The sequence below is a fragment of the Typopeltis vanoorti genome, chromosome 16 (assembly GCF_054136105.1).
Source record: "Typopeltis vanoorti isolate ZY-2024b chromosome 16, IOZ_Tvanoo_1.0, whole genome shotgun sequence".
Lineage (NCBI taxonomy): Eukaryota > Metazoa > Arthropoda > Arachnida > Uropygi > Thelyphonidae > Typopeltis > Typopeltis vanoorti.
Window position 1 is genome coordinate 105915170 of NC_143564.1, and position 14831 is coordinate 105930000.

At 35.8% G+C, this 14831-nt stretch overlaps 1 protein-coding gene across 2 annotated transcripts in view; it reads left to right on the forward strand.

Annotated features, from left to right (window-relative positions):
• Pi3K59F (phosphatidylinositol 3-kinase 59F) overlaps positions 1-14831 on the forward strand; it is a 586771-nt gene that overhangs the window by 398920 nt on the left and 173020 nt on the right. For both annotated transcript variants that reach the window (XM_090405919.1, XM_090405920.1), the window contains exon 16: positions 12281-12350. In XM_090405919.1, the coding sequence (XP_090262045.1) occupies positions 12281-12350 (70 nt within the window). The remainder of the gene's footprint in view (positions 1-12280; positions 12351-14831) is intronic.

Consider the following 14831-nt stretch of genomic DNA (forward strand, 5'->3'; position numbering starts at 1 on the left):
AATGCCCATAGGTATCTGATGCCATCTGGATATGATTCTTCCATTACATTCTGTTTCGTGCAAGATGACTCAGTTTGTGTACAGAGTTTCAGCACCATTTAACAATGCTATTGCCCCATTCTCTTACTCTTTTGTTCTTTCCTTCGATCATCCCAAACTGCAGCATTTTTAATTTCCTCTCATCATTCATTCTACATGTATGGCCCAATATATGTAATTTCCTTTTGATCATTTTCTGGATCAGGTTTTCTTTTGGTTGCATTCTTTTATAGATTTCCTCATTGTTTACTTTCTAGATCCAGCTTATTCTCAAGATCTTTCTATAGCACTTCCTCCTGAATGCTAATATCCTCCTTTCAGATTCTCTCAGGAGTACCCAGGCATCATATCCACACAGTATGCTGCTGAAGATATCAGGCAGGTGGAAAAATATCCTGAGGTTATTGAAAAATCTTAGAAATGGAGGAAAGTAAGGTAAAAGGAATCAGAGATGCTAAAGGTGACATGAAAACTGAAGTTAAGATCTTCTAGGTGCTTGGAGTAATTAGTTTGAAAGACTGCTAAATGAAACAAACAGTGCTAGCACAGCAGTAGAAAACTCCCAATAGGAATGCAATCAGGATTGCATATTCATACTTGATAAAGTAGAAAAAGCCATCAAAAACCTGTAATGTGAATAGATAGATGAAGTAGATGAAATTTGACCAGAAATGCTTAAATATGGAGGTATAAAAGTTTTACATTGGCTGCATTGCATAACTCCGAAGGCTTGGTCAGAGGGTCAAATTCCAGATGAATGGAGCAGAGCTCTCGTAGTACCCATCTGTAAAAAGGGAAATGAAACCGAATCTCAGAATTACAGAGGCAAGTGATGTGAAGTCATTAGCTGCTTTATACTGAGTGTTTCAGGTAAGATTTATGGTAGATTTATACTTGAGAAATGAGTAAGAAAAATTGTGGAAGGAAAGCTTAGTGAAGAACAAGCTGGATTCAGCCAAATAGAGGTTGTTATATTTTCACTTTAAGAATTGAGAAATTGTGAATATAACAAGGATCTATATTTAAGTTTTGTTTATCTGGAAGAGACATATGATAAGGTGCCAAAAGAAAAGCTGTTTAAAACTCTACAGTTCTGTGGTGTAAATGGCATATTCTATCTGACAGTGCATAGTCTATATTTGAATCATAAGTCAGCATATAGAATAGGAGGTATAGAATGGTTTGATGTTAAATGAGGTGTGAGACAAGGGTGCATTATTCATCATCTATATTATTATCATTAGACCTCCAGGGAGTCAAGGATTCATTGAGGAGACTATCCATCCCCCATACTACTGTCATATTTTCTCTTAAACTCATTCGCACTAGATGCACTCACTACTTCAATAGGCAAACTGTTCCACTTACTCATGGTTATTTGAGAGAAAAATCCAGCTCTCTCACTGCTTTCTTAACTGCACACAATCTTAACTTCTATAGATGCCCTCTCTCGTATCCTCTCCCCACCTTCCATATTATGAAAAAATTATCACTCGATATCCTATAACATTGTCTCAAACGTTTATAGACCTTTATCTTATCACAGCTTTTCTTTTGTCTACCACTTCCAGTCTATATACTCCTAAGAATTGAGAAATGTCCATAATCTATGGACATTGGGATTATATTGGGATTATGGACTCTACAGTCCATAATCCCAATAACATCTTTGTAACCCTTCTTACAATCTCTCCACAGCTTCTTTATCCCTTTGGAACTCAGAAGAACAAATCTGAGCACAGTAGTCTAAGTGCATTGGAAGTTTTTCCACTTGGTTATATTATAAATTAAAGATACCAAGAAATTATATGCTTGGTTTAATCCTTTATTCAAGTGTAAGCAAACAAAGTTTGCGTCTGAAATATTTTCAGGACTGGGTCAACTCGTATAAAGAAGCTAGTGACTTCACATCACTTGCCTTACTATCCCATAATGCAAAGCACATATCCTTACAGACATGTATAATGCTATGCATTATGGGAAGGGATCCTACACAATTGGATAGTGACCACGCTAACTAAGATTAGCACTGCTAACACATTTTTGAATGTTGACACCATAAAGTTCTCTCCTATTGCCTTCATTTTTAATATGATACTACCATTGATACCATCAATAGTCAACAGAAGGGTCACTACCCAATTGGGTTGGGTAGTGACCCTTCCCATAATGCATAGCATTATACATGTCTGTAAGGATATGTGCTTTGCATTATGGGATACTAAGGCAAGTAATGTGAAGTCATTAGCTGCTTTATACGAGTTGCCCCAGTCCTGAAAATATTTCAGGTGCAAACTTTGTTTGCTTACACTTAGATAAAAGATTAAACCAAGTATATACTTTCTTGGTATCTTTAATTTATAGTCTAAGTGCAGTCGTATAAAGGTCTTGTAAAGAGAGAAAAATTATCCCCATTATCTTTACATATCAGTGTTAGATTCAGCATCACAGTTATCCTCTGCATTGTATTTGCAATTTTTGTTGAGACCTCTGAACTTAACTTTCTTTCCATCCATCATAATCCCTTGAGCTATATCTTTGTCAGTTACTCCGAGCATATTCCTACCAATACAATACACTGTTACGTTCAATTGATAAGTTATTATCATTTTCTCACACTTCCAGCCTATTCAAACATCCTGTAAATGCTGTATATCAGTAGCATCTCTGATTGCCTTGCCTGTATTTGAATCATCAGCAAACAGTTGAAGATCTCCTGTGAGTCCCTTTCTAATATCATTAATATATATGTTAAACAACTGTGGTCTAAGGATTGGTCCCTGGGAAACACTGCCTGTCACCTTGAATCTGGCAATCCCCCCCCCCAATACCACTTTCTGATACCTGTCTGACAGGTACCCACTCATCCAAGCCAATGCTTCATATTCCAGTCCCATATTGTCTTGTTTATGCAACAAACTTTCTTATGGTATTAAACCCTATATCAGGAGATGTTAGCCTGAGCTCTTTATGCAGATGGTGTTATACTCCTAAATATATCCAGTAGAAGTCTGCAGGATTCCCTGACTAAATTGAATAACTGCACTAATAAATTTGGTATGAAAATCAGAAATTAAAAAACAAAAAAAATAAGCCAGTGAAAATAGGCAGAAACATTCTCGTAAACAAGCTTATACGTTGGTTATGCATTACTAATTCACTTAAGGAATTGACAACTCAGATAAGAATATAAATTAAATTACACTTTAATAAATATTTCCGATATTTTGGCAACGTCACGTTGCCATCTTCAAAAGGAACTTACAAAAAAGCATGTTCACTTAGGCACTACAACACAGTAATTGAGAATGAAGTGATGAAGCTATTGTTCTCCTAAAAGTCCTGACTGTGCCCCCAAGTGGGCTATGTAGGTGTTCTTGGCTGTTGGGCTGAAGGTCTGCTGATGTAAGCTTCCCAAATTTGGGGCAGTCTCATGCAACCAAATTTGTTGAAGTTTGGAGAGTTTCTTAGGGCTCAGGCTGATTCCATGAATAGTCTTTCGAATTGGAACTTGCTACAGTGTATTACTGTAGCTTTCTTCCACCGTATTCTGTGGAGTATGGTCTGCAAGACCAGAGTGGCTGTACTTGTGAAACTGGATGTAGTCCTTGTGTTCAGAAATTCTGATATTCGCTGTCCTGCCTGTTTGGCCAAAGTAAGACAGTTTACAACTGCAAGGGACCTGGTATACACCAGGTAGGTCTAGGTGAAGTGGTTGGTCTTTGGTGGAGCGGATAAGGGATGCTGATTTTCTGTATGGTCTGTAACAGGAGGTCAAGTCATGTTTTTTTAAGATTTTGGTAGTTTTTTCTGAGGTGCCTCTGATGTAGGGAATGGTGATGGATTTAGAGTATTCCTTGTTGTGTATGGGGAGGGTTGGGGGGTTGTGGTTTGTTGGTTTCAATGTTTTTTTTATTTTTTAATTTTTTGGGGGGGATTAGGCATTGGCTGAGAAAGTGTTGAGGATGTGATTTAGTTCAGTGTTTAGGGCCGTGTTGTTAGAACAGATTAGTTTAGCCCTGTTGTATAGTGTTTTCACCACTCCATATTGTTGTGTGTGTGTGTGTGTAGGGGGGGGAATTGTTGGTGAATGTACCTGCCTGTATGGGTGGGTTTTCTATGAACTGAGAAAACCAAGGTTCTATCAGGCTGGCAGCTGAATAGTATGTCTAGGAAAGGGAGGCTGTTGTTTTCCTCTTTTTCCAGAGTGAACTTGATTCTGGGGTGTTGGTTGTTTGAATGTTTTAAGAAGGAGAGGAGTGTATCAGAGCGATGTGGCCAAATAATGAACACATCATCAACGTAGCCGATCTATATGGTTGGTTTTTGTGGGGCAGAAACTAAGAAACTCTCCAAACCTCAACAAATTTGGTTGCATGAGACTGCCCCAAATTTGGGAAGCTTACATCAGCAGACCTTCAGCCCAATGGCCAAGAACACCTACATAGCCCGCTAGGGGGCACCATCAGGACTTTTAGGAGAACAATAGCTTCATCACTTCATTCTCAGTTACTGTGTTGTAGTGCCTACGTGCACACGCCTCTTTTGTAAGTTCCTTTTGAAGATGGCAACGTGACGTGCCGAAATATCGGAAATATGTATTAAAGTGTAATTTAATTTATATTCTTATATACGTTGTCAATTCCTTAAGTGAATTAGTAAGGCAGAAACATTGAAAACACCATTTCTCTCTGTCCTGAATGGAAAACCTATAGAACAAGTAAAACAGTTCAGCCATTTAGACACAATTTTTAGCAAAGATTGCAAATTAAGTATAGAAATAGTCAACAGAATCTTCAGAGTTGATACGGTAAGAAGTCAAATGACTAAATTTATATGATATAAGAGAGAACTTAGTCAAAACACTGAACTAGCTGTATACAAGACAGTGTTCAAACCAATTTTAACTTACAGATCTGAGAACTTGTTTAAAATAAAACACTTAATCAAAGATTGGAGACCATAAATATGAGAGTTCTGAGAAAGAATTAGGGAAATGAACAGATTTCATCAATGGCAGTATCATATTAAAAATGAAGGCAACAGGAAAGACCTTTATGGAGTCAACATTCAGAAATGTGTTACCAGTGCTAATCTTAGATAGAGTGGTCACTTGAATAGTATGAGAGAGGAACGAATTTTTTTTTTTTTTGTCAGAATGTGCAGGAAAAAGACCCAGGGAATGACTGAGATCTAGGTGGACTGATACAATGAGATGTGCCCTAGAAGACAGAAATATATGATCTGATGAATTGGATTCTTGACAAATATCAGATTAATTTAGAAGATAATTGTTGACAGGGAAGTAGCAATTATCTGACTTTTTCAGGTAGTACTGTACATCCCCTGTGGGTACCATATCAATAATTTGATGATGGTAAAAGAACTCAAATCCAAAATATGGAAAAGCAGCTAAAGTGAATTATGTTTGACCAGAAATGCTGAAATGGTGTATAAAATGTTAGGTACTACACTGCATAATTCTAGCTTGGTCAGAAGATTGGATTTCATTTGATTGGAGTAAATCTCATAGTTTCCATTTCTTAAAAGGGAAATCAAATTGATTGTGAGTATTGCAAATCAATTTCCATGCTACATGACCAGCATAGTTCATGCAAGCGTCTCGAGAAACCAAGAAAAATATTATATGATAGTACTACATGAAAAGTTTCCATTATTATTAACTTCCTATTAGCAGTTTCTCTCCAAATTAGTCTGTTATCTGTCAGTACTCTAATATTGTCAGAACTTATATTTTAGTTTTCTAATGAAAATAAAGCACTTTTAACTGCATCTCTCCACATGGTTCTTGAATTTCTTTGTATTTTTTTACCTTTCCCATTCTGGTTGAGTGATCATACCACCATAGATCAGCTCTTTTCACATATTTTCTGAATGCTAACAATATTGTGCCTTCTTAATATCATCATTTTAATATGAAGATATTCAAATTTTAACGATTCTGCTCATTGATGCCGTGTTTTCATTTCCCCTAATTTTTCTCAGAACTCTCATGTGGCTCCATTCTCTGATCAACTAAATTAAACATGCCAAGAAATTATATTCTTGTTTAATCCTTTATCCAAGAGCTATCAAACAAAGTTTGAGTGTGAGGTATCTTCATGACTTGGCTACTTGTATATGGAGGCTTGTAATGACTTCATATTAATCCTTAGTATCCTATAATGCAACAGTAAAGTAGCTGTATATAAGATGGTGTTCAATCCAGTTTCAACTTATGGATCCAAGATCTATGTTAGAAATAAAACACGTCCTTTCTGGTGTGTATAATGCATAGCATTATACACGACCAAAAGGATATGTGCCTTGCCTTATGGGATACCAAGGCAATTAATGTGAAGTCATTTGCCTCCATATACAAGTAGCCTAGTCATGAAGATATCACATGTATACTTTGTTTTCTTAGACTTGGATAAAGGATTAGACAAGAATATAATTTCTTGGAATTTGTAATTTAATTTATATCCAAGTGAAAAACCTTTCAACATCTCTGATGAACTGTTTTCTAACATAGATCTTGGATCCATAAATCAAAATGGGATTGAACACTGTCTTATATATAGTTACTTGAGTGTTTTGACTAATTTCTCTCTTATTCCATATAAGTTTATTCAGTTTTGACTTCCTACCATAGCAGCTTTGCTTAGTGTCTATTTCCATATTTATTTGCCAGTCTTCACTCAAAATTGGGATTAAATTAGCTGTTTTACTGGTTTTATAAGTTTCCCATTCAGGATACAGTTGATATTTTTGGTGTTCCTGCCTATTTTCATAAGTCATTGTCTTTTTATTGCTTTCACACCAAATTTGTTATTACAGCAGTTAGTTGAGGAATCCTGGAGACTTGTATGGAATTTTTTGAGGGATATAACATCATCTGCATAAAGTAAAAAGATAGTGATTAACTTCTCCAATTTTGATTGGGTATAATGTCAACTCTTTACTCATTAAACTCTCATTTGCTTCCATCTATATGGAACCAATTATGTTCTCCATATAGATGAAGAACAGTGCATACTCTTGTCTCACATCTAATTTTACATTAAACTGTCTTCCTGTGCCGCCTTGATTTTAACTGCTGGCTTACAACTCAAATATAGACTATATATTGTTTGATATAGTGTTCTGTTTACATCATATAATTGTAGTGTTTTGAAAAACGCTTCACTTGGTACCTTGTCATATGCCTTTTCAAGATCTACAAAACTTAAATACAGATCCTTGTTACATTCCCATGATTTCTTAACTGCCATGTACTTGTTTGTATAGATTGGGTTCATGTCCAGTTTCCTTTCATAATTTGATTTGGCCCTCCTCACCATTAAAATTTTACCCTATTTATATACTGCTTCTTTGTATGTTCATTACCTTTCTTCCTAAATTTTCTTTGCATTTTCCTTAATGTGTTGAAGCCCATTGGCCCTCTATTGCCAAGAAATTTGTCTTTATATAAATCTCATTACTGTCATAATTGTGGGGTTACTTCTATCTATAGCTATATAGACTACTATGGTTTTCATAGGTTGCATTCTCTAGCCAGTTTGTCTGTTTTGTAGGATGAAAAGCTGAAGTTTTTCCTGTCACTTCCATGTGAGGCCAGCAAACTGGCCTTCAGTTGAAAAGCCATTATAAAGGTTCCACACATATAGACAGGATTAGAACTTCATCTTTCCAATATATCTTTCTGCCAATGCCTGAAGGGGGGGGGGGGCACAGCAGTGTTACTAAAATTTAAAAGGTATACATGGGTACTGAAAGTTTGTCAAACATTGCTCTAGAGCAGCATTTCTCAATCTTTCTAAGTCCAAGGTCTAGTAAAATGCCGAAACAATTCTACAGACCACTAAGTTATGTAATTTTTTTAAAAAAACCTATATGGGGATCACCAACATTTGGGAAAAACTATGCCATTTATAACATAATAAATCTAAAAGCATGTTTTGAATGCATATGGAAACATAATTAAATTAGAAGTAAGCGATTAAAAGTATATCATCATTGAACAAAGTTTTAATTTTTATTAAACAAATAAATAATATGATATAATTATGTTACTACTTACTTTTAATGAGATGATTGAGCTTCTCGGCCCTTGCAGAGTTGCTGGATATTTCTGTATTTTGTTTTTCTTTCAAGAAGTGATGAAAATCCTTTCTCACAAAGATAGGTTGCAGAAAACTGCATGATGATTTTCAATGCTTCTTCAGATAATTCGGGAAATTCACTTCTCGTGGAAGGCGAGATTCCAGAATCGAGCCAAACCAGATCACTCAAATACATTTTAAGCCCACTGTCACTTGAAAGCTCAATTAACTGTTCTTTTTTTAATAAGGAAAGGTCATTCTCATGACTGTAAGCCTGAAATGGAACATGAACCCGCAAAAATTTCTTATAAAAGTTATTCGGAAAATATATTTCAAAATTCTGTTTCAGAGTTTTGAGGTCACAAACCCTTTCCAGAAACTCCGAATCAACAAAAATATCATTTTCCACTAAAAAGGATTTCAATATTGGAAAATGTGCAAATTGTCTGTCTTTTACATAACTAATCCATAACACCAGTTTTTTCTCGAATGCCTTTATTTTGTCGTTGCCATCAAGAACAGTTGAAGAATTTGTTCTAAAGGAGAGATTTAGTTCACTTAATTTCGAAAAAATGTCTGAAAGACAATAGTGTTGATAACCATGTTTCGTCAACAAGGAGTGATGCAAAATCAGAATTACGTTCATTTACAAATAATAAAACTTCGTGCCTTAATTGAAATAACCTTGTTAGTACTTTGCCCATGGAAAGCTAGTGAATTTCAGAATTAAGCAAAAGTTGTATATATTTACTGCCCATTTCATCACAGAGTTATTAAGGTCGAGCCTTAATAAAATTAACTAGCTTTAGATCTTTATGTAGTGCAGTTTTAAATTCTGGTGGCATTCCTTTGGAGGCTAACATTGGTGTGGATATTATTTCATACATACATACTTCCCTATGTATGAAATAATGTACCCAATTCATATCCAGAGCTACTTCCTTGACCTTAGAAACAACCCTACTAAGCCTGCCTGTAAGGGCGCGAGCACCATCCGAACAATAGCCCATTCATTTTTCCCACTGGATCCCTTTGTGTATTATGTAATAAATTTAGTTTAATCCTTTACTCAAGTGTAAGCAAACAAAGTTTGCGCCTGAAAATATCTTCAGGACTGAGGTAAGGTGGTGCAACACTAGGAGACTCCAAGCAAAGGTGGATCAAGTTCTCATCGCTCCTTGTCTCAGTATCTCCCATAATGCAAAGCACATCTTCTTGCAAACATGTATACTGCTATGCATTAAGGGAAGGGCCACTACCCAGACCAGTTTCAACCTAATTGAGGTCTCTTCAGACCGAAATGTGGTGATACTAAGGCAGAAGCAATAGAAGAGGTCATATTTACCTATACGAGTTGCCAACAGATGTACCACCTTATGACCTCTCCTATTACTTCTGCCTTAGTATCTTTTGGGTCTGGCTCCCACTGACGAAACTTCAATAGAGGTCGAAACCGGTCTGGGTAGTGGCCTTTCCCTTAATGCACAGCAGTATACATGTCTGCAAGGAGATGTGCTTTGCATTATGGGAGATACTGAGACAAGGAGTGATGAGAGCTTGGTCCCCCTTTGCTTGGAGTTGCACCACCTTACCTCAGTCCTGAAGATATTTTCAGGCGCAAACTTTGTTTGCTTACACTTCGGTAAAGGATTAAACTAAATTTATTATAGTCTAACCAAGTGCAAAATAAAAATAAACTTCCAACATCTTTCTCTAATTCCAGTGTATTATGTAATTATGGAGAGTGTGAAATATTTCTTCTTCAGTTGTTCCTAATAACAAAGTTCTACAAAACAGAATATAGTCAAGATTGTTGTTATCATGTACATATCTTACATATCATATTATTTGCGCATCATTTGTAACATCAGTAGTCTCGTCTATTTGTAACGCATAAGGGCTCGTCTTAACTCTTTCGATTAACTGAGCTTCTACGTCACCTGCCATATCATTAATTCTGTGACCGATAGTGTCATTTGAAAGAGGAATCAAATCAACATCTTCTAGTAACTTGTTACCAAACATAGTTATAGCTGGAAGTAGTAAATTTTCCCCGATAGAATGAGGTTTCCCTGTTTTCGCTATGCGCAAACTTAAGAGATGTTCCAGTGCCTTGCTATTAATCGAACCCATGGACGAAACTATATCTTTCCTATGATTTAATGTCCCTAACCATCACTGAAAAAATTCAATTGGGTTATTTTTCACATCAAAATGTTTAGTTTCTAAATGTTGTTGGAGTTTCACAGGTTTCATGCATTTGTTCGACAATACTTCATAACACAAAACACGTTTCTGTTCACTTTCATATCCACACCAAGTAAACCCGAATTCCAAATATGAACTGTTATATTTCTTGCTGTATTTTGTCTTTGAACTGCTTGTTCCTTCTACTTTAATAGTATCAGATTTACTCGCCATTACAATGCTTGTATCACAATTAGGGTTAGCATCACCTGTTTCATTTGTATTTCTTTTCAAAGTTCTAGTTCTAAGCCAGTTTTCCATTATTAAAAAATATATAAATACCGGGGTTAATTCACGACACACTTTGTCCAAGTATCACTTAGCACTTCTGAAGATATACTGAGCCTTGGTTGAAGGAGGAAAACCTTCAATAATAAGAATCAATAAACAACATGCAATTGGTTGAAATGTGATAATACATTTCACTTCTTGTTTACTTCTTGTCTGACAAAACAGCAAGGGAAGGCGGAAGTAATAAAATCATATTGTTGTTATTGTTCACTTCACGCCTCTTTTATTACTCGTCATTCTACCACTAGAAATTATTGTAGCGGCAGAATGTGCATGGAATGAACATTCTGCCGCTATTTGTTGGTTTTTTTAAGTATCCATTTTATTTCAATAATTTTTACTTACTTATTCAATTTTAATTTGTTTTGTTTGGATAATTAAAAAATATATATTTATTTATTTAATTTAAGTCTGCCTGCGGACTACCTATCCTATCATCACAGACGACATGTTGAGAAACACTGCTCTAGAGGTATTAGGTCTTCTGATGTTTTGAGCATTATTTCCCAGAAATCATTCCAAGGCTTCATTATTACACCTCCTCCACTACCCTCATTTTCCAATTTTCTCACTATAGTAAACATAAAGTGAACTTTCTCACCACAGAAAAAGAGTCCCAATCAAAACCAACTTTGAATTTCTTGTCTGAAATTCAAACAAATAGCAACCAACTGTTCCTTTAGTATACCAGAAATTTACTATTGGTCGATTGGTAGAGCCTCTGCTATTAATGGCTCAGTTAAGTAAGTTTGAGCGCAGTTAGTAGTTGGAAGGGGACCAATCATTCGATGCTGTTGACACACTCTCCCTCGATGAGTCTTTGGACTCCCTGGAGGTGTCAAATAATAATATAATAATAATTATACACTGAACAGTCCAGTTTCCCAGACATGTTCGTGTACTTCAATAAAAACCTTTTGATTAGGAACAGCACAGCTGGGAAATCAGCAAAACCATTTCAACAGCAGCTCTTTCCATTGTTAGTACCAAACTGCAAATGAAGTGAATGTCAGAGTGCTCCTTGTTTGAAACTTAGCCATCATGTTTTCAATAAAAAACACAGTCACACACCATTAGTCTAGTAACCTACCCTGGAACAATGTTTAAAAGCTCTAAGACTGCTTAAGAAAATTGAGTTATATGAGTAGGCCACAACAAAGCCAGTATTGCAGTCCCTAATAACTAAATTGTGAATAGACTACTTTTCCACTTATTTGGAATGTTAGGTAATTCCTCCTGGGGCAATATATACAGTCAACTCTCACTTTGGTAGACTCCTAAGGACCACAGGAATTGTTTGTTATAGTGGCTAGTATGAAGAATGAATTTCCCTTATCATAACATGCTGCCTGGGTTTAGGTTGGGAATTTTCACTGGTTTATTATAGTGAGACTGTATTGTATATTACTAAAGTCTCAGGTAGGTTGTTTTTATAATTAAGAAAATTTCATTAACTTAGTAGTTTGACATATTTTTAATATTCATACTGTCATAGAAACAATATATGTGTGTATTCTTCAGATGACATTTCCTGAATTTTCATAATTATACATGCTAAATTCACTAACAAAGTACATTTTCTAATAATATTTCTCTAGTTATTACGGAGAGAAAATTTGGATCTAAAGTTAACACCATACAGAGTACTAGCAAGTAACTGCAAACATGGTGAGTATTCATTTTGAAATTTTGCTGTCAGTTTATATATGCTTTGACTATGAGGTTGGCAAATTTCTATTTGGGAGATTCTTATAAAAAAAATCTTACATGCAAAAAAGAAATGGCTGTCAAGTATAGAAAGGGCAGCAAGTAGTCACTTTGCTGATATTAACTTTGAGTGGTTTTGTGTTTGCTTCTTTTTCAAAGAGAAAGCCACATATTCAACAGTTATCAGGGTTGTCAGTCAGGAATGTTTTTTAAGTTCTTAAAGATGTTACTTATAGCTTGTATGCGATTGCTAGCATAATAGTGATGACAAGTGGATGCTAAATAAATGGATGCAACTAGCAAATATCATGCAAGATGATGACCAGGTTTCTGTTTAGACTTCCATGTGAGTGTATAACTTCTCTGAATTCTTTGAAAAGCCAGACTAGGAGGTTATTTGAAAATAAGGAGGTTATTTGAAAATAAGGCATCAAAGCTAATGACTAAAGTCTAAAGTCTTGCCACCCACATATTCATAGAATACTGATATGGATTATCAGTATTCTATGAATATGTGGGTAGTAAGACTGTATCCTTATATTTGCAACAACGTTGCTGAATTGTTCACTCTCCTGGATTTCAAAATATCTTCCATTCTGGACTATGTAAGCCTTACCACAGGAACTGGAGTTCTTGTCAGGATGTTTTTGGAATGGAATATTATCTTTCAGGAATTATAATAGTTTTGGAAATGGATAAAGTTCCAGTGTTGTATGGTAAACAAGTGAAATTTTTATGCTTGATGGTGCAATAGTACCTGCAGACTTTTTAGTATCTTCTTCAGCTTATCCCACTTAAGTAGGGTCACTGTTTTTAATTAATCTCCTCCATATCGTTATGTCTTGGACTGTAACCACATCTGAGTTCTTCATCCTCAGGTCCTCCTCCACCAACTCTCTCCATCTCTTCTTTGGCCACCCGCACTTCCTTCTCCACTGCATATCCATCTGCATGACCTTTCTTCCTACGTATTCATCCTCCCTCCTCGTCACATGACCGAACCACCTCAGCATCGCCTCCTGTATCTTCGCTCCTAAGTTCGTAACTTTCAGTGTTCCCCTTTCACTGATCACACCACACATCCACTTAAGCATTCTCATCTCTGCTACCTCCATTCTGTTATATCCTTTTTAGTATATAACAGTTTGTGAATAATTATTTTTGGGTGGCCATTTTAAAATAATTCAGAAGAAGATTAAGTTCTTTCTTCTCTCTATTACTGTTGTCATTTTGGATACATATAGTCCTATTTTTTAATAGCATTGTCCCAAAATTTTTCCAAGCTTTCTAGTTCAGCATGTAACTTTTTCTGATTGGAATATTCATAAACTTAGTCACCACCCAAGTGAGTACTGCTTGATCGAGTTCCTTCTTTCACATAGGGCTTGAGGAAGTTGTCCCACAACAGCTCAATAAATTCATTTTCATTCTTCTCATGAAATTCTACTGCTACCCAATCCATATTTGGATAATTAAATCTCCCATTATGATTACTCTTTTCACGCTCATCTTTTCTATTTGGTGATGCATTTCTTCATTACTAGCAACCGATCCACCAGGTCTGTAACAACACCCCACTATGTAATTGATGTTTTTAGATTCCTCTTCACACCAAATGGCTTCAAACTAACTTTCACATGAAATACTGTTAGTAGTAGTACAATTATAGGTCTCAACTCTAACTGGATTCAAGTTATCCGATATCATTAGCAGCATGCCTCTCCCATCCTGTCTGTCTTTTCTAAAAAATATTGTACCTTTTACACTCGATACCAGTTAGTATGTCCGATTCTGATAGCCAGATCTCACTAATGCATACATTCTGAAGTCCCAACATATTGACCAGGCAACAAGCTCTATCCCTTTGTTTCTGATACTCCTAGCATTCATGTACAGTTATATCTACCTGCATGTTCTATTGTATATTCTTGTTTGCATGAATCAGTTCGACAACTTGTAGATCTCAATTCTTCTCTAACACCTTATACATGTAGAAATCTTTGCACACGTTTCACGGGTCTGAGCTGAACGAACACAAAGTCGAAATCATTTACTCTTTGTCAACATTTCCATGATAAAAGCAGTTCTCATGATTAACAGAGTTATATAACATTCTTACTCTAAAACTCACATTCTCACCATTCCTCCCTTTATAATTTAGTTTTCACTAATGATCTGTTACGTCTTATACCAGTTATTATTTTTTCAAGATGCCTGTTTGTGTGCATGTGTGTGTGCGCGCATGCACGCACACATGAGATGTTTGAAAATTTGGTAAATTTCCAATAGATGGTGTCAATTCATTCATTGATACCAGTGTCGACACTTATCATCTCATTCGTTACCCCTGGCAAAATTTTAGCCACATGCGATGCGTAGTTCTCATTTGACAAACATTTAAAATGACTGTGTTTGCATTTTTCATAAAAATGGAGAAAAACG